The 22,144-nt window shown below is 39.9% G+C and overlaps 1 protein-coding gene across 1 annotated transcript in view; it reads right to left on the bottom strand.

The window, feature by feature from the left end:
- The window catches only part of LOC124594513, a 66,045-nt gene extending 50,093 nt beyond the window's left edge, over nucleotides 1–15,952 (bottom strand). Inside the window, exon 1 of the mRNA XM_047132886.1 lies at nucleotides 15,769–15,952. Coding sequence (XP_046988842.1) covers nucleotides 15,769–15,952 — 184 coding nt within the window. The remainder of the gene's footprint in view (nucleotides 1–15,768) is intronic.
- Between the last annotated feature and the right edge of the window lie 6,192 nt (nucleotides 15,953–22,144).

The following is a 22,144-nucleotide window of genomic DNA, read 5'->3' as shown; positions in this document are numbered from 1 at the left end:
AGTACTCTAAGTGCAAAACTTTCTGTTAGGTACCACTCAAGCGGAGCCAGCTATAATTGAATTTCCTCTTACGTAAACGAATCTTATAGTGTGCAATTGAAAAATCGGTTGAGATATCACATAATTCAGAAGTAATTATCCACTGCAGGTGCAAGTGACAAACAGGCTAAGATTATTCATCATACATCTATTTATACTGTAACTATAATGGGGGATTGACTCATTCCCTTATTCGGTGGGAATAGTCACAGAATAAGTTCACAGTTGGCAATACAACAGAATTTTTACTAAATGAGTTCTCTGTCAGTACTTGGCAGGACCTAATAGTAAGGATAAGAAAAGAAACACTTTTGCTACACAAAAATTTTATTTAATTTATTCAATTTCTTTGACTACCAGCAGATGATAATTAACTACTGCAACAGCAGATAAAATAAAATGACAGATGGATTAATAATATAATACAAATGTAATCACATTTTACGTTTTACGTTTTAAAAAATCAGTTTTACTGTCGTAATTAATTGGTTCTTTCATACGCACGTAAACAAAAGTTAGTTCAACTTGGAGGAAAACTGACGATATCTTTCTTCTTTTAAAACCAAGCTAAATTTTTTGTGATTAAATATTAAATAAAGAAAATCATAATCAGGCGACAATCAACAAATCGGAAGGCTGGAAGACGTGTAAGTAAAGTAATGATTGAAAGAATAGTGTCTTATAGAGGGATTAATTTAGACAGACTTTGGAATGCAAGACACCTCACAGTAATATTCACAAAATTTAGTAAATTCAGTTCCCATATTCCTATAGCTTTTATACCTTATTGCTTAGGGTAAAATGGTAGCCTTTTGCTGTGAACGGCAGTAGCTTACGAAATTTGCAGTCTAATAATGTTTAAAATTATTATGGTACAGGAAATTAACTGAGGTGTCCGAATCTTATATTTAAATCTCAAATTGCAAGAAAGAAAAAAATGTGGGTACATTTTGTTACAGGAAACTCAGAGACCATACCATACACGAAAGAATTCAAATACAAGGCTACATAAAAACAGTCAGTGCTACATAAAACGTATAAGTCACGAAAACAAAATTAGTGATGAGGGCAATGATATAATTAAAATAAATGTTAAACGGTCAATGCGAGAAAAACCTGTCAGTGGATGTGGTCAGTAAGTAATTAGCCTTGAAGTGCCAGTTAATCAGTTCTAAAGTACACGTACCATTTCACAAAAATGTACACATACATACGAACAACAGTGGTGTGTACAATCACATAGAAATCCAATGGTTTGAAGTGGCTGTTATTGTTTCCATTGGTTACCTCGATTTTGTAGAACTGCTAAACTTCTTAATTGCTTGCTTGGATGATAAGTCATTAATATTTGGTAGTCAATGAGCTGATAAATCATTTCTAAAGAAAAATACTGACATGCTTGCTGCATGGTGGCAGAGACATGATTTCTATCATTGCAGGCAACATGCCTTCTGCCCTATTGCATTCTGGTTTATGTTTTCTTCATACATGTCAGATATTGAAGATCAAATGTTAGCTGATGAGCCGCAAGTCAGAAAAAATTCTACTCTCCAACACTATCACTTTGTTCTTTGGAATAACAATTTCATGTCATATCTTTTAGTAACTTATGGCATTGTTTATGACAATGGGTTGCACACGACTTGAAAGGTGGCTACACTGAGCCACAACGCCAGAGATTGCGCCAAAGAGTATTATTCAGCCGCCTCCACTGGCAGTGCTTGGGGAGAACTCGTAGTAGTCAGTGCTTGTTGAGATGTGCTAGTGAAAAGTGCTTGCTGAGATGTCGTAGTGAAGAATGCTTGTTGAGAACTCGTGGTAGTAAGTGCTTGCTGAGATGTTGTAGTGGCGAGTCGGTGTGGAGAGATTGTAATGTTTAGAGTGCTTTTCATCAATATAAACGAAGGTAAAAAAAAAAATTTTCTTTTCTCTCTCATTATTTCGGTGTCTTAAATAATGCGTCATTACAGGTTCAGTCAACAAAGCATCTGGCTTGTGTTCTTGTATTAGAGTGTAATTCTGATTTCCTTACGCAATTATAGTATTTCTATTTTTTAATTACTTCAGTATAAATGGTATTTGAAATTTCTTGTCTTATTGAAGAAGAACCGTGCCTGATGTGTACGTTGAGTCATACTTCCACACACAGAACAGTTGCACTTGTGTTTTGGTTTCGTAGGTTTTATAGTTGCTGGGGACTTAATTAATTAATTGTGTTAACGAAAATTTTCATGTCATTCTTTGTTATTGTTCTATGCAGTCAGATTGCGTAATAATACTAATCAGGCCCAACCGTTTACGAAACAGCGTAATCGGACTTACAGCCACCAAAATTAAAAATTATTTTCAAAAATAATAATTAAGCCCCCATGCACGTGGCGACCGCTGCTTCGGATCGTCCCTTGGAATTCTTCTGATTGTAAAAATAGTACACAGTAGTATTGTTGTAGTAATTTGTAGTTTAGTAATTGTAGTCTATATTGCATGTGTAGATTTGGTAAGTGGCATTCTTCTAATGGTATTTTTCAAAATTTAATTTGTGTTGTCTTGTCTACGGGTTTGACAATTTAGTGCAATTATTTCAATTGTTCGATTAATCGTGTTTGAGGGAAACATTTCGTGTAAATGGTATTGTTGGAGATAAAGAGTCATTGTGTGTAATTTTCGTACAGTGACGAGTTTTGTATGTTTTGTAAATGATTACGCGATCGATGAAAAAGGCAAAAATGATGAATAGTGAGAATGACGAAATTGTTAACATGGCGAACTGGCCAACACAGGAGAACAGTGTGATGAATAATGAAGTGGAAAACAATTTAATAAGTCGGGAAAATAGTCCGGAACCATTTCAAAATTTTTCTCAATCAGAAAATTCACAGAATACGAGATTAACGACAGAAGATTCTGTAGTAGTATCGAACACAGATGGCCTTACAGCTATGACGAAGGAAGCTGGTTTTGAGGGAAATGTTAGGGGCGAAAGGAAAGCGTAGCGATTAGACAGCATTATTTAGTTCGCAATGACATTCTTTTTAAACGAAAATCGGTCGACAACTCTGTTTGGTTAGTTTGTATTCCTGATGAGTGGGTTAATAAGCTGATTTGGTATACGCATTTCAGTTGTGCACACTTTGGTCCCAGAAAATGCTTTCATAAATTACGAGAAAATTGCTACTTCAGTAATATGGAAAAACGTATTCGATCTGTTCTGGCCAGATGCAAATTATGTCAAAAGGCTAAGCCGCCAACAATTTCTCACAGAGCACCGTTGTTTCCTATCATTCCAGCGAAATTAAAGGAGATGTCTGCAGTCGATTTGTTCGGTCCAGTGGTTCGTTCTACTAATGGTTTTGCGTACATTTTGGTAGCAGTGGAGTTGACATCAAAATATGTGTGTTTTACACCTTTACGCAAAGCAACAGCTCGTTCAGTATCTAACGCTTTCATCAAACATTTTCTTAAAGGAGTTGGTCATGTTGATAAGGTTATATCAGATAATGGATCACAGTTTCGCTCTAAAATTTGGCTTCGTACTCTATGGCGCCGTAAAATTAAATCCATCTTCATTTCACTTTTTCACCCTCAATCTAACGCTTCAGAGAGATGGATGAAGGAAGTCAATAAATTGTGTCGTCTTTATTGTCATCAGAATCACAGAACTTGGGATCAGTATCTTCATATTTTTCAAAACATTCTGAAAGAACTCCCTAATGATTCAACTTCTTTAGCGCCTATTCTGATATTAAAAAACAAAGCACCGACAAATCCCATATCTGAAATCGTTCCTTTTCCGCCTTCACGGAAACTGCGGCATTCTGAAGTTGTGAACATGGCTCTGCAAAATATTGCATCTGCGGCTGCTAGAAGAGAGAAATCAGCTAAGCGTCCTGGTCGTTTAAAAATCTTGTCAGTTGGTCAGAAGGTGTTAATTAAGTCTCATCGTTTGTCTCACAAAGGAAAAGGCTTGTGTCGCAAATTTTTTCTGCTTTACAACGGTCCATATAGAATTCGCAAAATCATTCATGATAACACTGTTGAAGTAGAAACTCTTAAATCACGACGCTCTAAGGGAATACATCATATATCTAACGTTAAAATTTTTGTGGAATGACGCACTTTCGAGAAACCAACAGTTTACGTAAACATGGAGAGAGTACAAGGATACCGCGCTGTGTTTTGGCGGCGGCATATACTCAAAGCAACAGTCAAGTCTGCGCGCCGCACAAGGCAGTCGTTGACCGCAAACAATTGCTTCCTACGTCACGCGCCTAAGCTGATCGAGCGCTCAGTGCGAATGCACTGACAGCCGTAAACAAATACACAGTCTAAGTTCTCCGACTAAATTCAGTATAAAGCTATAGTGACTTGATGAATTATGTTATTGACATTCACTATTTTTCAGGATACGGTTCTATAAAATATTTAAGAACTTCAGGTAAATTCTGTGTGTCTCCGACGTAAGAGGACTTGCTATCGCGAAAATTTCAGAAAGAATGTAATTTCCAAGAAGAAACTAATAAACTAAAAAAGGTAACTATTAATTGAGTTCATTTTTCAGGTAACATATTTCCACTTAGGTACGTACTTTAGACGTAATTTGCTGCTCGCGATTACGTGATTCATACTTTGTGCTAAATTTCATGTTTTATGAATTTACTTGTGAAGCGACGTGCTTGCGTACATTAACTGATTTTGACAATGATTGATGATTGAATAGGGTTGTTATTTGTATATATTATACATCGCTTGGCTGCACTGCTTTTTCACTGATGTCATATTTTTTTTATTATGTGCCTGCTGTGCTTATTTATTTAAATTATAATTGTCACCTGATTAATTGTGCTGATGTGATTATGTATGTAAGTTATACTTTGTGATTTATATGCTTGCGCCTTCATGTTTACTTATTAAGATTACATATGAACATTTATTTGCTTATGCTGATATGATGCTAATGACCTGTTTATTATGTTGGATAACATATTTGCTGCCTTGCTTATGGATTGCATATTTACACATTTCTGTTTTGTTGTCATAACTGCTCTTTAATTTGGTATATAGAAACATAGAGTTTAGGTCACACTATTGTATTGATTATAGATCGTTCGCTTGGCAAAGCCTCGTTGTAAGAATTGTGCTGCATCCACTTGTTGACATTCTGTTCTCTACTGGTATATTTACTCGCTATTGCATGTTTTGCTTACGCTCAGTGCCTTATATTTTTAAGATAGGAAAATTAACTGGTATAATTCGACGAACGACATTAGTACAAGAAACTTCATAGAAGTCACATGAGCTGGAGGTTTTATGAAAGCTGTATAAATTTATGCTAATAGGAAGGAAGCTAACGACATGACATACCAAAACTAGGTTTAGACCATTGACAGTTATTACACTGCATTTTTCGTGAGTAATTGAAATAGGAAGTGACACTTGACACAAGAAATACTCCACATGTTTGCTTCTGTTTGCCATAATTCTCGAAGTGGTGTACACGCTGTGAAATATTATGATCATTCACGCTCCGTAATCGTACTTAATTACTGAGAGTTATTCGAACTAAAGACTGTTAGAGGTCATGTATGCATTTCTTTTGTTTATAATTCATAATGAGTAGAAGATTTGGGTCAGATGGATTACACAGAGGTTGTGTGTTGACAGTGTGTCTTCGGATTGTATGGGATGATGAGGTTTGCATTAGGATTTTATCTGTACTTGTTCGAGGAGACTGACTAGAGGAAAGAGTTGTTATGGAAGTGAAATGATATTGGCGATAAGGTTTATATGTGTCGACGTATTGAAGAGGTATTATTGAGGTATTGAGATTATATGAAGTTGATGATTATTGGAGTTTTTGTGGACAAGAGGTAAGGTAAATGATATTGATGAAGGTTTATATGTATCGACGTAAGAGGTATTATTGAAGTATTGAGATAATGTGATGCTGATGATTATTGGAGTTTTGGTGTATAAGAGGTAAAGTAAGTGAGGAGCATATTTTTTTTTTTTTGTTGGTCTATATGAAGATAGCAGACTAGAACACTAAACTAGAAGGAAGATTGTCTACACACACTTTTTTAAATCAATAAGCAGTACATTTTTTTTTTTTTTTTTTGGAGAGAGGAAGTAATTGCATATCTTGGCTCACTGACAGTTGTTCAGCAACCGTAAATTTTTATCTGGCTTGGCAAACATTGGTCTTGACATGATGACTATGACGTTGACTTAACTATTATTGACTGTTATACATTGCTGCCACTACTACTTGATACACATGATGAACATCAAATTTTGACAGAATTGCATTTACACAGTTAACACTATTCAATTACACAGTAGTACTTAATGTGGATGAAAGATGAGTGAGTGTGTTTTGTGTGTTTTCCTTTCCTAATCCTACCCACCTATCTCCTAAATATTATTTTATTTGTTTGTAGTGGCTTGCACTGACACCCATAAATATTATAGGTTTACTGATATTTGAGTATTTGTAATAGTCAATATGACAATTATATGATATCATTTGTGTGTTTATTAGAATTTATATGTTTAGTGTGTAAAAGTATTTGTATGTGGATTCAAACTATTGTTCATGCCTGAACTGTCTGATTAGTGATAGTGAATATTATGGACTGTTACGTGCACTTTTTCAACATAATGGGTGCCACTTAGAAATAATTAATTTCTGCTGATGAACTGTGTGATTAGTGATAGTGGATATTATGGACTGTTACCTGCACTTGTTCAACATTGTTGTGTGACACTTAGAAATGTTTAATTTCTGCTGATGAACTGTGTGATTAAGATAGTGAATATTACGGACTGTTACTTGTACTTTTTCTACATGATTGGTGCCACTAGGACATGTTTAATTTCTGCTAATAAACTCTGATGAACAGTGTGATCAGTGATAGTGAATATTATGGACTGCTCTCTGGACCTGCTCAACATTGCTAGGTGCCACTGATGAACTGCTTCTGCTGAGAAATGTGACTTGTTGCTGTGTGTACCTGCTCAACATTGCTGGGTGCCACTGATGAACTGCTTCTACTGAAATAATGTCACTTGTTGGTGTCTGCACTTGTTCAACATTGCTGGGTGCCACAGATGGAACCGCTTCTACTGAAATGTTGCCACTTGTTGCTGTCTGCACCTGCTCAACATTGCTGGGTGCCACTGATGGAACTGCTCCTACTGACATAATGTCACTTGTTGGTGTCTGCACCTGTTCAACAATGCTGGATGTCACTAATGGAACCGCTTCTGCTGAGAAATGTGACTTGTTGCTGTGTGTACCTCTTCAACATTGCTGGGTGCCACTGATGGATTGCTTGTACTGAAATAATGTCACTTGTTGGTTTCTGCACCTGTTCAACATTGCTGGGTGCCACTAATGAACTGCTTCTACTGAAATAATGTCACTTGCTGGTGCCTGCACCTGTTCAACATTGCTGGGTGTCACTGATGAACTGCTTCTACTGAAAAGATGTCACCTGTTGGTGTCTGTACTAGTTCAACATTGCCGGGTGCCACTAATGGACTGATTCTACTGGAATAACGTCACTTGTTGGTGTCTGCACCTGCTCAACATTGCTGGGTGTCACTAATGGAACTGCTTCTGCTGAGAAATGTGACTTGTTGCTGTGTGTACCTCTTCAACATTGCTGGGTGCCACAGATGGAACTGCTTCTACTGAGATAATGTCACTTGTTGGTGTCTGCACCTGTTCAACATTGCCGGGAGCCAATGATGGACTGCTTCTACTGAAATGAAGTCACTTGTTGGTGTCTGCACCTGCTCCACATTACTGGGTGCCACTGATGGACTGCTTCTACTGAAATGATGTCACTTGTTGGTGTCTGCACCTGTTCAACAATGCTGGGTGCCACTAATGGAACTGTTTCTGCTGAGTGATGTCACTTGTTGCTGTCTGCACCTGTTCAACATTACTGGGTGCCACAGATGGAACTGCTTCTACTGAAATAATGTCACTTGTTGGTGTCTACACCTGTCAACATTACTGGGTGCCACTGATGAACTGCTTCTACTGAAATAATGTCACTTGTTGGTGTCTGCACCTGTTCAACATTACTGGGTGACACTGATGGATTGCTTCTACAGAAAAGATGTCACCTGTTGGTGTCTGTACTTCCTCAACATTGCTGAGTGCCGCTAATGGAACTGCTTCTGCTGAATGATGTCACTTGTTGGTGTCTGCACCTGTTGACCATTGCTGGGTGCTACTGCTGGAACTAATCATTGAAAGCATTTTATGTGATCATTTGTATAAACTGATTTTTTTGTGTATTGTGTGAACTATTATGTAAAGTCACATGTATGAAAAGAAGTTGTATTGCTTACTGTATTTTATATATTAGGTTATTGAAAGGTCAGTGCAAAGCCAAAATTTTAACTAATTATGTGATATTTAGGTATTAATATTATCTTTTATTTTTGTCTGTATTCTTGTGGACGAATTTGGTGGTATTTTCACCACCAATGCTGGCAAAAATACCATCAAATTCTGGCCCGTGGAGGAGGGGCATATGAAAGGCGGCTACACTGAGCCACAGCCCCAGAGATTGCGCCAAAGAGTATTATTCAGCCGCCTCCACTGGCAGTGCTTGGGGAGAACTCGTAGTAGTCAGTGCTTGTTGAGATGCGCCAGTGAAAAGTGCTTGCTGAGATGTCGTAGTGAAGAATGCTTGTTGAGAACTCGTGGTAGTAAGTGCTTGCTGAGATGTCGTAGTGGCGAGTCGGTGTGGAGAGATTGTAATGTTTAGAGTGCTTTTCATCAATATAAACGAAGGTAAAAAAAAAAAAAATTTCTTTTCTCTCTCATTATTTCAGTGTCTTAAATAATGCGTCATTACAGGTTCAGTCAACAAAGCATCTGGCTTGTGTTCTTGTATTAGAGTGTAATTCTGCCTTCCTTACGCAATTATAGTATTTCTATTTTTAATTACTTCAGTATAAATGGTATTTGAAATTTCTTGTCTTATTGAAGAAGAACCGTGCCAGATGTGTACGTTGAGTCATACTTCCACACACAGAACGGTTGCACTTGTGTTTTGGTTTCGTAGGTTTTATAGTTGCTGGGGACTTAATTAATTAATTGTGTTAACGAAAATTTTCATTTCATTCTTTGTTATTGTTCTATGCAGTCAGATTGCGTAATAATACTAGTCAGGGCCAACCGTTTACGAAACAGCGTAATCGGACTTACAGCCACCAAAATTAAAAATTATTTTCAAAAATAATAATTAAGCCCCCATGCAGACTCTTCCAGAGACTGAAACACTGGCATACAACACGATATTTTCCAAAAGAGGCACTGTTTATTATGTGATTGTTGTTCTGATTATTGTAAGAGTCTCCTGAACCAAGCTGTTAAAGGAAGACGTAGTCGTTCACACTGACTGAATGTTCCTCATACTTATCGCTACGCCCAGGGTAACGGATGCCGAGAATAAACTTCGACTTTGTTCATCCCTTCCCCTATCCTCCTGCCGATATCTACTCATTTTTTAAAATATCCTCATCACTCTTTACGCTATTAGTTTCTTTATTGAGGTCAATTTGGTTTTACAGTGGAATAAAAGGTACAAATTTCAGTATTTCATTTTTTATCAATCAAATCAAACCATGGAAAACACTTTGTCCAAACAGTTATTGCTTACAAAAGTACCACAATCTCTTTTTCATTGTGTCATTAGTTTTCGGTACAAAACAGTAACAGACAAACAGAAAACACATTGCAAATACATTTATCAGATTTTCTTAGTAACACTGTGAAAAGTCCCAGAACATTTTATCGGAGCGACGGTTGGATATCTTAAGATGTTTACGGTGGTTAGTGGTATAAGGCGCAAGTTATACTGGCACGGCTACGGAATGTATTGGTTCCACGAGCAGTAAAGCTCTTACAGTGGTACGAAAGTAGCAGTGATTGCGGCTAAAGTGCATCACGACAGGTAACTGCCAACCATGGGTAAGAGAAGAAATACTTCCACCGATCGACGAACTAAGGACATACAGAAATGTTCGTGGAAAAACACGAATACGGTGACATACGTCACTTAGGAATGAAATAAACAGGATGTGCAGGGAAGCCAAGGCGAAAAGGCTGTGCAGGAAAAATGTGAAGAAATTGAGAAACGTGATTCAGCGTGTATAAAAATCAAAACAATCCTTGACGAAATTAAAAGAAAGGGCGTCAACATTAAGAATGCAATGGAAATTTCGCCGTTCAATACAGCGGACAGGCCCCTACGGGGGGTGGGGCAGGATGCACGATGACGTGATAAAATAATGCGATTCAAGACGGAAGACATGGAGGATTCAGTATTAAGAGTACGACAGAGCTTTCGAAGATCAGCGATCAAGAAAGGCGGAAGGTATAGATAACATTTCTTGGGAATTAATGACATTCAAATTCAAATGGCTCTGAGCACTATGGGACTTAACATCAAGGACATCAGTCCCCTAGAACTTAGAACTACTTAAACCTAACTAACCTAAGGACATCACACAACACCCAGTCATCACGAGGCAGAGAAAATCCCTGACCCCGCCGGGAATCGAACCCGGGATTAATGACATTATAGGGGAATAAATCGTCCCCCCGGTTCGAAAGATAGAAATGGCAGATATGTGAGAGAACTATCGCATAATCAGCGTAACCTGTCAAGGATCCATTTTGATGACAAGAACAATTTAGAGAAGAATGGAAAATAAAATCGAGCAGCTATTACAGTACGATCAGTTTAGCTTTCGGGAAGGTAAAGTCACCAGGAAGGCAGTTCAGATGTTGAGATTGATAATGGAAGCAAGAAATAAGAAAAATCATGACATGTTCATCTGCAGTCCCAGAAGAAGTGTCTTACAATGCAAAATGGTGCAATTCTGAGACGAATAGGAGGTAGCCACAGAGAGACAGGTAAGGTATAATATATACAAGAACCATGAGGGAACAACTGGAATGGAAGACAAAGAAAAAATGCTGTTTAAAAAGGTTGTAAAACAGGGATGTAGTTCTTTCGCAGCCACTTTTCGGTACATACGTCGAAAAAACAATGACGCAAACGTAAGAAATTTTCAAGAACAGAATTAAAATTCGGGTGAAAGGATATCAAAAGAGTCGCTGATGACACTGACATCCTCACTGGAAGAAGAATTACAGGATCTGTTGAATGGACTGAACAGAATGATGAGTACAGAATATGGATTGAGTGTACACCGAAGAAGAAAGTAACGAGTGGTAGCAGAAATTAGACTAGCGGTAACCTTAACATCAAAATTGGAGACTACGAATTAGATCAAGTAAAGGAATTCCGGTTATTGGAACCAAAATAACACATGACGGACGAAGCAGGGAAACACAAAGCAGACTAGCACAGATAAGGGAAGGTTTCCTGGCAAGGAAAGGTCTGGTAGTATGATACAACGAGCATAGTATGAGGAAGAAATTTTTGAGAACCTGCGTTTTGAGCTCAGAATTATATGGCACTGAATCATGGTTTGTGGAAAATCGGAAAATAAGAGAATCGAAGCGTTTGAGATATGACGCTAGATGAATTTCGATTAAGCGGGTTGATAGGATAAGAAATGAGGAGGTTCGCCTTAGAATCAGTAAAGAAATGAACACATGGAAATCACTGACAATAAGACCGGGCAGGATGATAAGAGATGCGCTGAGACATCAGGGAATAACTTCCATGGTAGTAGAGGCAGCTCCAAAAGGTGAAAAATGTAGGGGCATACGGAAACTGGAGGACATCCGTTAAATAACTGAGGATTTTAGGGTATAGGTGCTACTCTGATACGAAGACGTTGGCATTAGAGAGAAATTCGTGGTGGGCCACATCAAACCCATCACAAGAGTAGTGGTAAAAAGCGGAAAAACAGTGGCTGGCGTGAGCTGTGCTGTGATTGGACCACTGACACGTGCGCCGTGAGCTGAGGATGTCGAACAGTTGGTTCGCAGAAATATTGTGTTATTCAGTGTTATCCATCGGCAAATGCAAGATGTACATTTTTGCAACTGAAAGGTACTTGTTGAATTATTAGACTAAGATTAATGGTAGTACAAATCATTGGAAATGCCTGGAAGTTATAATGGAAAAAACTTGTGAACAGCTAACAGTTGATCATTACTGAACTAAATGAATATATCAGTGTCTTCCCTCATCGGACATCCCAACTTTTTTTAGCTATGAATCGTTCCTGAACAATAAGTGCAATGGCCGCACCGGTACCTACACACAGAAAAATGAACGATTTAAGAGAGAGATCTTAATCTAAAACTACAGAAAGTAACGCTAACTCGGTACAGCCTTAAGAATACGACTACTCGATCCATTGGTGCCTTTCTGAATTGTACTACAGGCTACAGCTAGGTGGAATGAAGAACTGGTAAGTTGCAAGAAGCATTGCTAACTACATTTGTTACATTCTCTTGACCAATTGATGTGGGGTTTGACAATAAAATAAAGAAAACTTACTTCATCCAATAGTCCCGTACGCATTCGCAATTTAGAGAAAACTAAGTGGGAGAAGGGCCAGCGTGCGGCGTACTTTTTGCACCGAGGAAATGGAGACTACATTGGAGAGGATATTTATCATGCAAGCACGAGATATGCTCCGTTAAAGGAATCTATGGAAGCCGAAACTGAAAACTGATACTTCAGTAAAGAAAACTACAGCATGGCAACCACAGTATGGCAACAACCTCTACGGTCTTAAATCAATCAGTTACTGCATCCCACAAAAATACGATTTGTGCCGCGGCCAAAGTTTTTCTGATAACCTCAGCATTGAATTTATAGCGGGTGCTTCCCGTTTTTATCTATGATCAGAAACGAAGCTATTCTTCATAATCTCTTTAACCCCCTAACGCAATGTGACCAAACATTACCCGTTATCTTACCCAATTATCTTACTGCAAAGCTAACTCAACTGTACTTTTTACAACCCCGGAGCCATCTTGACTGTACTCCCCGTGCCCACAAAGCCGTCTCAATCTCGACTGTCCTCCTCGTGTCTCGAAGCTATCTCTACTCCTCGCACCCCCCGAAAGCTATTTTCCTACACTCCGGCGGCAAAGATGGCAAGCTGCCCGACTTTTTTCACAGTCATCACCGACCAATCCCCTGTTACGCTTTTCTGCGCGACGGTGCACACCAATCAGACTCCGAGAAGCGTCTGTCGGAATACAACTTATTTGGCACCGTTCTGCCGAGAGAAGGCTACCAGAAGCTTCTACAAGCCAATGAAACTCCTATCCTGAAAATTTGGCGCGGAAGTGCGTTTCTCCACCGACACATGACCTAGACTCACGTAGGGCGCTGCTCCAGTGTTTTTTTTTTTTTTATTTTTTTTTTTTTTTTTTTTTTTTTTTAGCGTGTCCATCCCGCTATCGTGCCACGAAGGCTGACGGACACTCCCTGTTCTTCTTCACCTACGCAGAGCATAAATCTGTCCTAAAACTGAGCTAAACTTACAGTCTCATGCACTAAAGTGAATCGGAGCACAGCTGGAATTTACTGATTAGGAAGGACACTTCATTAAAATAAAATGCAAGTTACATGGACGCTTCTGACGCTTCCTCTGGGCATGAGTATTACCCCAAGAGGCAAAAATACAGAGCGGTCCAAAACATGTATCCATTGTTTAAAAATGCATAACTTGCAAACTAATTGACGGAGTTGTCTCATTTTTAGTGAAAGTGTAGATTAAAGTCCAACTTAAAGATATCACTGTAGGTGTTCGAAATGGTCACCATTAACATCCACACACAAACGATGCCGCCGAACTGCAGCACGGACTACTGACTGCAACGTGTTCGGTTGGATATTTGCACATGAATGTACGATGGATTCTCGAAGTTCATCCAATGTGCGTGGCTTTTGTCGATAAACAACGTCCTTTAGTGTTCCCCACAGGTAAATGTCCAGAGGAGGTAGGTTTGGGGAACGTGGTGGCTACTCCACAGCACCTCTACGGCCTATCCATCTTCCTGGTAGATTTTAGTCGAGATACGCCCTAACACGATTTTGGTAGTGGGCTGGGGTGAGATGGCAGGTAAAATTGATGTCTGAAGTTTCTGAAGGTCCACCTCACCGGTAACTGTGCCGTCAAAGAAGAATGGTCCAATCAAGCCCCGTTAAGACAACCCAAACCACACATATACTCCTGGCAAATTCATGATTTTGTCTACATGGACGTTCGGATTTTCAGCGGCCCAGTAGATTTACTGTACCATTGGGTTTGAACTGTGCCTCATCAGGCCACACAATCATCTCTGCAAACTCTTCATCGTTGCACACCATGTTAGTAAACCACTCGCAGTATTCCATTCTATGATCTGGGTCGTCCTCTTTCATTGCGTGTAGCAATCGTGGGATGTAGCACTTCCACTTTGCTGTCTTCAAAATTCGCCGAACACTTGAGCAACTCACTCCGGTTTCACGAGCACACTGTCTCACAGACTTCTGTGGTGGGCGAGTGAATTGCTGTAACACACGACGGGAGTTAGCTGGACTTGTTACTGTTACTGGTCGTCCAGATGGTTGTTTGTGTACATCTTTAACACAGTCTTCGGCTTCAAATTTTTCTCGATTGCAACGAATTGATAAACGTGTCGGTGGCTCTGTCTGATACTCATTTCGCCATTGCCGTAGAACCTCACTAATGTTTTCGTACTTAAAATACCACTTCAAAACTGACATACTTTCATCGAATGTAAGCCTTGCGCCAGCCATGTTTACTCGAGTAACTAGGTGCAACTAAGAACAAAACATTGCCTATCTGGTGACTGTCAGCTGACAAAACAAAACAACGCAATACAACGCTTGTGTGGCGATTGCCGGAACTACAAACTATTACACTACCAAAGATGAGACAACTCCGTCAATTAGTTTGCCAGTTATGGACTTTTAAACAGCGGATACATTTTTTAGACCCCTCTGTATAATATGATATCAGGTTAATCGATCGTAGCATCAGTGAAGGGGGTACTGTAGGAAGACGACTTACGTCTTACAGAACGTATCCGTCGAGAAAGCCCAAAATATACTCTTTAAATTTTCGTTGTATTGGCTTACTTGCCATAACGAGAGAGCCTCCATCTAGTAGACGAAATGAAGACAATGGTGTTGCGGTGCAAAGGGGATGCAGGTGTTTTAGTATTGTTGCTCAGTACAGTTCACTCCTAATTTCCTTCTGATTTCTTTTCGAGCAAGTCTGCCCCTTTTCCAATTTACAGCCCTCCAATCCTTCACTTACCCCTCTTCTTATTTTTCTTCTTCTGTCCCTTCTTCTGCTCTCTCCTAAATCTCCCTCCTTCTTTACGTTCTCCTTTTTTCTCGTTTCGGAGTCTGTGTCCAAGGAAACGACACCCTTGGCACTCACACTGCTGTCATATCCTAATTACTCTACTAGCTGCGTCGTAACTACAGTTCTCGGTTATTTACCGCCAAGACGAACCTGAACGGCGTGCGGTATGGAATAACATAAGTCAGGTGTTCAGTGACGTGCTATTTATTTTGGCACCTTCCAGTTAATCAAGAGAGATCTGACTCAGTATTACCAAGTACGTAATGGTAGCGCAGAGACTGGACATCAGCAGTCTGCGGTCGATCGTCAAGAAGCCGGCAGCCTTGAAACTTAGAGGCTGAGTAGCCATCACTTGCCGCAGCAGAGCCCCCATATTCGTCCAGACTGGCTGACGTTGTCTCAGCGTGTCAGCCCTAACCACCAGAACTCGAGTGCGCTCTGCTTCATCTGCTGTCGCCGAACAGGAGAGCACGACGGCGACGGCGCCTAGCAGGTGCGAAGCCACCCACACCACGGAGTACAGGATGGAGCTGCTCAGTACGATGCCGTGGCTCTTGTCTGAACCAACCCAAAGCATCAGGATCTCGTAGGAGCCGTACAGGAGACTAGAGTAAGCTGTTATTATTTGCAGAGCCACAGTGAAGCCGAAGTGCCGCTGTAGGAGCTCTGCTGCGCGATACAGGACGGCGTGTGCGTGGTGCAGCTGGTTCACTGCTGGTTGGAAGAACTCCTCTGATGGTCAGCTGTGGTCCGACAGGATGTGCGACAAGCGCTTGTCGCTATGAAGAGCAGTTGTCGTGACGATAACATCGTTGATATCGTGGAACCTCACGCGCAGTTCGAGAACGAGCAGGGTCAACTGCAGCACTAATAGATTGTCCACAAGTCTGTATACCGTGTACAGGATCCAGAAAAGGATACGACTGCCGTCAACTTCACGCCGAGCGTAATTGAGAGACAAAGCACTTTCTGCTACCACCACAAATACAGAAACGCAAGTTAACAGTATTCCCGGCATTTTCTCTCTCTGCCGCTCCTTGTGAAACACACATTCATCACAGTATTGAAGTGCATCAAGATACATACTCAAGTCTGTCAACACGCATACAGTATTACGTCCAAGAGCCCATAATACTTTGGAATAGACGATCAGTCTCACTGGAATATCAACAAAAATAGTAACTGTTGATAATTTCTGATAAAGGGCGACTGTTGTGTAGATGTCCACCACTAGAGTGGTAAATGTCAAAAGGAACCAGGCAGTGGAATTCGATTTTATCACTTTACATACTACTGCTGATTCTTGTTGACACTGAAGCAGTCGTTTGGATGGCATTAAACCCACTATTTTCCACAGCGTATGCAGAGATTCAGTAGCAGCATAAAAAGTATTGCTTGACATCTTATTAGTCACTTTGTCGCATTTAAAATTCCTCCTGTAGACACATTAATTGCAGATCATGTAGTACAAGATGCTGAGTGAAACTCTGGAGACTTACTTTCACCTCTGTGTCCTATTATACCAGCATTTAATAACTAGAAACTCTGTACAGTGAAGTATTAGCTTAATCGGTCCCGTTCTGGATCAATTCGTTACTCTGTTCGCATTACTAATATTGTTAATGTCAGACAGCGCACTCCTATTATCTGTTCTTCCTGATGGCAGCCTTTAATCTTGATATTACGTTTCGGGCGTGCATTTGTCCACATAACCTCTTATTACATTTCATAAGCCACCAACTTCCACTTTTCCTCCTTCTATTAGTAATATGCCGATTTTCTCATATTTATGTACGTACACGTCACATACAATGTCTTCTACAACAGGTTTTACATCTCCAGTCCAAATTACTACCATCTGTCTCTATAACATTTAGTGAAGTGTGTCCCCCTATACCGTTTCTGATGACTTTACCGAATGATGTGGGGCAATGGTAACACGTTGGACTAGCATTTGGGAGGACAGTCATCTTGGGTTATGGGATTTCAGTGTTTTACGTAAATAGCTTAAGGCGAATGGCGATACGGTTTCTTTGAAAAGGACTCGGGCAATTTCCTTCCGTTTATATCACCAATACAAGCTTGAGCTTCGTCCCAAATGACCTTTCCGTCGAGGAAACGTAAAATTTTAATACTTGTTTTGTAAATACTCGTAAAACCGCTTTTTATTGTTGCAACTTAATTTATTTTTCCCAGATGCGTTTCGCCTTTTTCTTGCTCTAAGGCATCTTCAGTGCAATCATTAACGATACGTTTTGTTATTTTTAGATTATCGAAAAGTTCACGTCGCGCTTTTTTATATAAATAAGTAATTACTTATAGCTTTCTGTGATCTGCGTTTCCTCTCATCTGGTCTAGAGGTCGCACTACTACTTTATTTCCTAAACATCAGCACAATTTTGTATCCCGAACTTTTTCACACTGTTAACCATGTGTCTCCTTGTCTTTTGGGTGGTGTACTGTTATTCTTTTACCACTAGATAGAGTTATTTGTTAGAACATGTGCTTTTAGCAAAGTAAGTATTGTAACATCATTATCAGCTCGTGGTCTTGCGGTAGCGCTTTCGCTTCCCGAGCGTGGGATCCCGGGCTCGATTCCCGGTGGGGTCAGGAATTTTCCCTGCCGCGACATGACTGGATGTTGTTGTGTTGTCTTCATCATCATCATTCATTCCCATTACGGTCGTAGGAAGGCAATGGCAAACCACCTGCGTTACGACCTTGCCTAGTCGGCTGTGCGGGTCTCCCGCGTCGCTCCCTACGTTTCTAGGAGTGTGAGACCTCATCATCATCATTATGTGTTTCCTCCTCTTTGGTTTGTTTACCTACACGTTCCCAACCTAGCGAAGTATATGTTCAAAACTAACTTCTATTCATGATGTTTATATCTTTGTGTGTGTGTGTGTGTGTGTGTGTGTGTGTGTGCGTGTGTGTATGTGTGTGTGTGTGTGTTTGTTTGCGTGAAAGAGAGAGTGTGAGCTGAAGAGTATATATATAGTTTTTTTCATTTTTTTGGAGTTGTATAATGTTGAATATGAATGTAATAGCTGTTAGTCAAACCACGAGCAACAACTGAAAAACTACATACTAACATCAACAAGATACATAAAAATGTAAAATTCACAATTGAAAAAAAAAAACAGAATAACCTAATTAACTTCCTGGGTATAACAATCAAAAAACAAATTTACTGTAAACCCACAGCAATGGACATTATCATTCCCCAGGTCTCAAACTACCCACACTCACAAAAGTAAGAAGCAGTTCGACACATGCTCCATAGACTCAACACAGTGCCACTCACCAAAGAGAGCTACCAGACAGAACTGGACATAATAATGCAGATTGCACAAAATAATGGTTACAATAGTAACATAGTCACTAAGCTGAACAACAAAATTAAAAGTAAATTAAAACCATAAAGTGCCAAACCACAAACAGCAACATAACAGAACCAAACACAAACACGTAATACCATCACAAATAGGCAAAATAATCAGAAAAAGATGAAGAAAACACAAGATGGTACACAATGACATACAAACAAAAACTCACACATAAAAGCACCAACATTTTCAAGACATGGAATAAGCATAACGTACACAGCCGAAAATTCTGTGCAAAAGTACACCCCAAAACTGATAAAAAACGTAAGGAGGTATATATCATCTACAGTGTAAGACTTGTGAAGGTATATACATAGGACAAACAGTTAGAACTGTGGTGTCACCGCCAGACACCACACTTGCTAGGTGGTAGCCTTTAAATCGGCTGCGGTCCGTTAGTATACGTCGGACCCGCGTGTCGCCACTATCAGTGATTGCAGACCGAGCGCCGCCACACGGTAGGTCTAGAGAGACCTCCTAGCACTCGCCCCAGATGTACAACTGACTTTGCTAGCGATGGTTCACTGACAAAATACGCTCTCATTTGCCGAGACGATAGCATAGCCTTCAGCTACGTCATTTGCTACGACCTAGCAAGGCGCCATTATCAGTTGCTATTGATATTGTAAAGAATGTACAGACAAGAGCTACGCTCAACATTAATTGATTAAAGTTAAGTATTCCACCAGATACCTCCTTTTTTTCTGAAGTCTAAATTCCTTGTCCTGTTCCAGACCTCACGCCAGCCTGCGTGAGCTTAAACGCGTGCCTTTCGGCTTCCTCTACCATTAGTGGGTTGGCTCTCATGCCAATCCACAACAAGAACATTTGATGTCAGATGCAAAGAACACAAGAGAGCCTGAAAGTATGGGACAAGCCACTTCACATTTGCAGAACACCTAAGAAAACGTAACCACAAACCAACTACTAGAGAAGAAGAAATGAAAATTATTAGAATCAACAACAAAAATCGCCTCCTAACCCTGCAAGAAACCTATCACATACAGAAAACCAAAGTAGAAAGGAAAACCCTGTTAAATGAGCAAGTACAGATGCCAAACAATTCATTGTTTACACGAATAGATAAATAACGGAATAACGCTTCCAAATAATAGTTAATAATAATACCACCTAACAACTTTTCACTCGCTTACCCAAGACCCCTTCCGTAGAACATTGAAACCAAAAGTCAAATCAGCTGTCACCACAGCTTTCAACCACTCTTTAACAGCTATTACATTCATATTCAACTCTAAACAGCTCAAACCACCAATCCCGCCTCCCCTCCCACCCAAACACTATAAAAAAATGACATGCCCCCCAATACAAATGAGACTCCCCCTCTCTCGACACAAACAAAGAAACCGTACATACACTCTTCAGGTCACTCTCTCTCTCTCTCTCCCTCATGTTCACATAAACACGCGCACACACACAAATATAAACATCATGAGTAGTAGTTGGTTTTGAAGATAAACTTCGTTAGGTTGACAACATGTAGGTAAACAAACAAAAGAGGAGAAAACACATAATTAAGTTACAATATTTACGTTGTTAAAAGCACAGTGTTCGAACAAATAGCTATATCTAATAGCAAAATAATAATATTATACAACAAAAAAAGAAAAAAGAAAGTGAAACATGATGCACAATGTGAAAGAGTTCGGAATAAAAAATTGTGCTTCTGTTTCGAAAATAAAGTAGTAGTGCCACCTCCAGACTAGAAGAGAGGAAACGTGGATCACAGAAAACTGTAAGTAATTACTTATTTACATAAAAAACGCGACGTGAACTGTTTGATGGTCTAAAAATAACAAAATTGTATCGTTACAGATTAAACTGAAGAAGCCTTAGAGCAATAAAAAGCGAAACGCACTTGGGAAAAATAAATAAAGTTGCAGCAAGACAAGGCGGTTTTATTTACAAAAAAGTATTTCTCTGCTTGCTGCGGAGAATGTCCACGCAAACAAACTTGTTATAAAACGTTAATCTTCCTTCCATTTTTTTTACCACTTGAATATGTTATCCCCGTGACTTGTTTAAGGTCAAACCAAAGGTAACTTTTACTAGAAACCGAAAATGGATAAATGTGAATGGTAAATCTGTTAGTCTAACGGGGACCTTGTCATTTCCCTACAGTAGAGCCAGTTGAAATGGTGACTTCATTAAAGTATCCTTTTTAGTTATTTTTGTGTAAGAGTTCCTTGCTTCTCTTTGAGGATACTATGAGTGAACAAAAAATTCCTCAACAAGGGGAAAAAAGTAAAAGCGTCATTTTTGGGAGCAAAGATGGCCCTGTTGCACAACAGTTAGCGATAGAGGAAGATCTCCATGGCCATTTCATCGACGGATACAATGAAATTTGAAAATGCAAGGGAAGATACAAGTACCAGATAGTCGACGACAGAGTCATTAGGGACGAAGCACAACCTCGGTTTGAGGAAGGAAATATGTCGTGCCTTCTCCAAAGGAATATAGCGGCATTTGTCTTATCGTTCATAGGGAAAGCATGGAGAGCCAACTTGTGGATGGCCGAACATGGATTTGAACGCCCTCCTCCCGAGTGCAGGTCGAACGTCTTAATCACGTGGGCACCTCTCTTAGTTGGTAACCACAACGACATGCAACAGATTAGCGAAGAACTCGCCGGTGTTGTATTGTTCTAGGATATGAACCCTCATGTTCCTGAACAAATTTAATATTTCACTGTAATCTTTAAACTGTAACCTCAGAACTGGAGCTGTTCTATTGTTAATGTATACAAATACAATACAACTGTATACATTTAGACAATTATTTGGGCATGTCTAAAACTTGAAAAAAAATTGCTTTCAGCAATGACAGTAAAATAGTGGGATAAAATATTTCTCAACTGACAAACGCACAAAATTACCAGTAAATGCGTTTCTGATATATGTGGCTGGATGAGTAGTGGTTAAAAAAGATAGAATCAGCCACTCTAACCCACATCTACACTCCGCAAGCTACCTTATGGTGTGTGGCGGAGGGTACTTTGTCCAGAGATCGCGGTGCCACACCACAGTCGGCAATGCATATCGATACCTCAGACTTTAGCGAGGGCTTGCTGCAGTCCGCTACAACCAGAGGCAGGCACTCCAGGAGACTAGGCCTCCCCTCTCTGCACTGCAGCGTCCTCGTGCTGAGGTCAACATAGAGCCTAACAGTAGTTATAGTACGAGGTGAATATAGAGCCCAGCAGGGAAAACTATCCTACCACTTCTACGTCCTGATTTAAAATTCCCATTCACGCCTCAGTCCATAGGTATTCCGCCCCCCCCCCCCCCCCAGCCTCTGCAGCTGTGCAAAGCCACCGTGCCAGGGTGGCGTAGTGGTTAGTGCGTCAGCATATTTAGAAGGAGACC

The sequence above is a fragment of the Schistocerca americana genome, chromosome 2 (genome assembly GCF_021461395.2).
Source record: "Schistocerca americana isolate TAMUIC-IGC-003095 chromosome 2, iqSchAmer2.1, whole genome shotgun sequence".
Lineage (NCBI taxonomy): Eukaryota > Metazoa > Arthropoda > Insecta > Orthoptera > Acrididae > Schistocerca > Schistocerca americana.
This window is presented reverse-complemented; position numbering and strand designations above follow the sequence as displayed.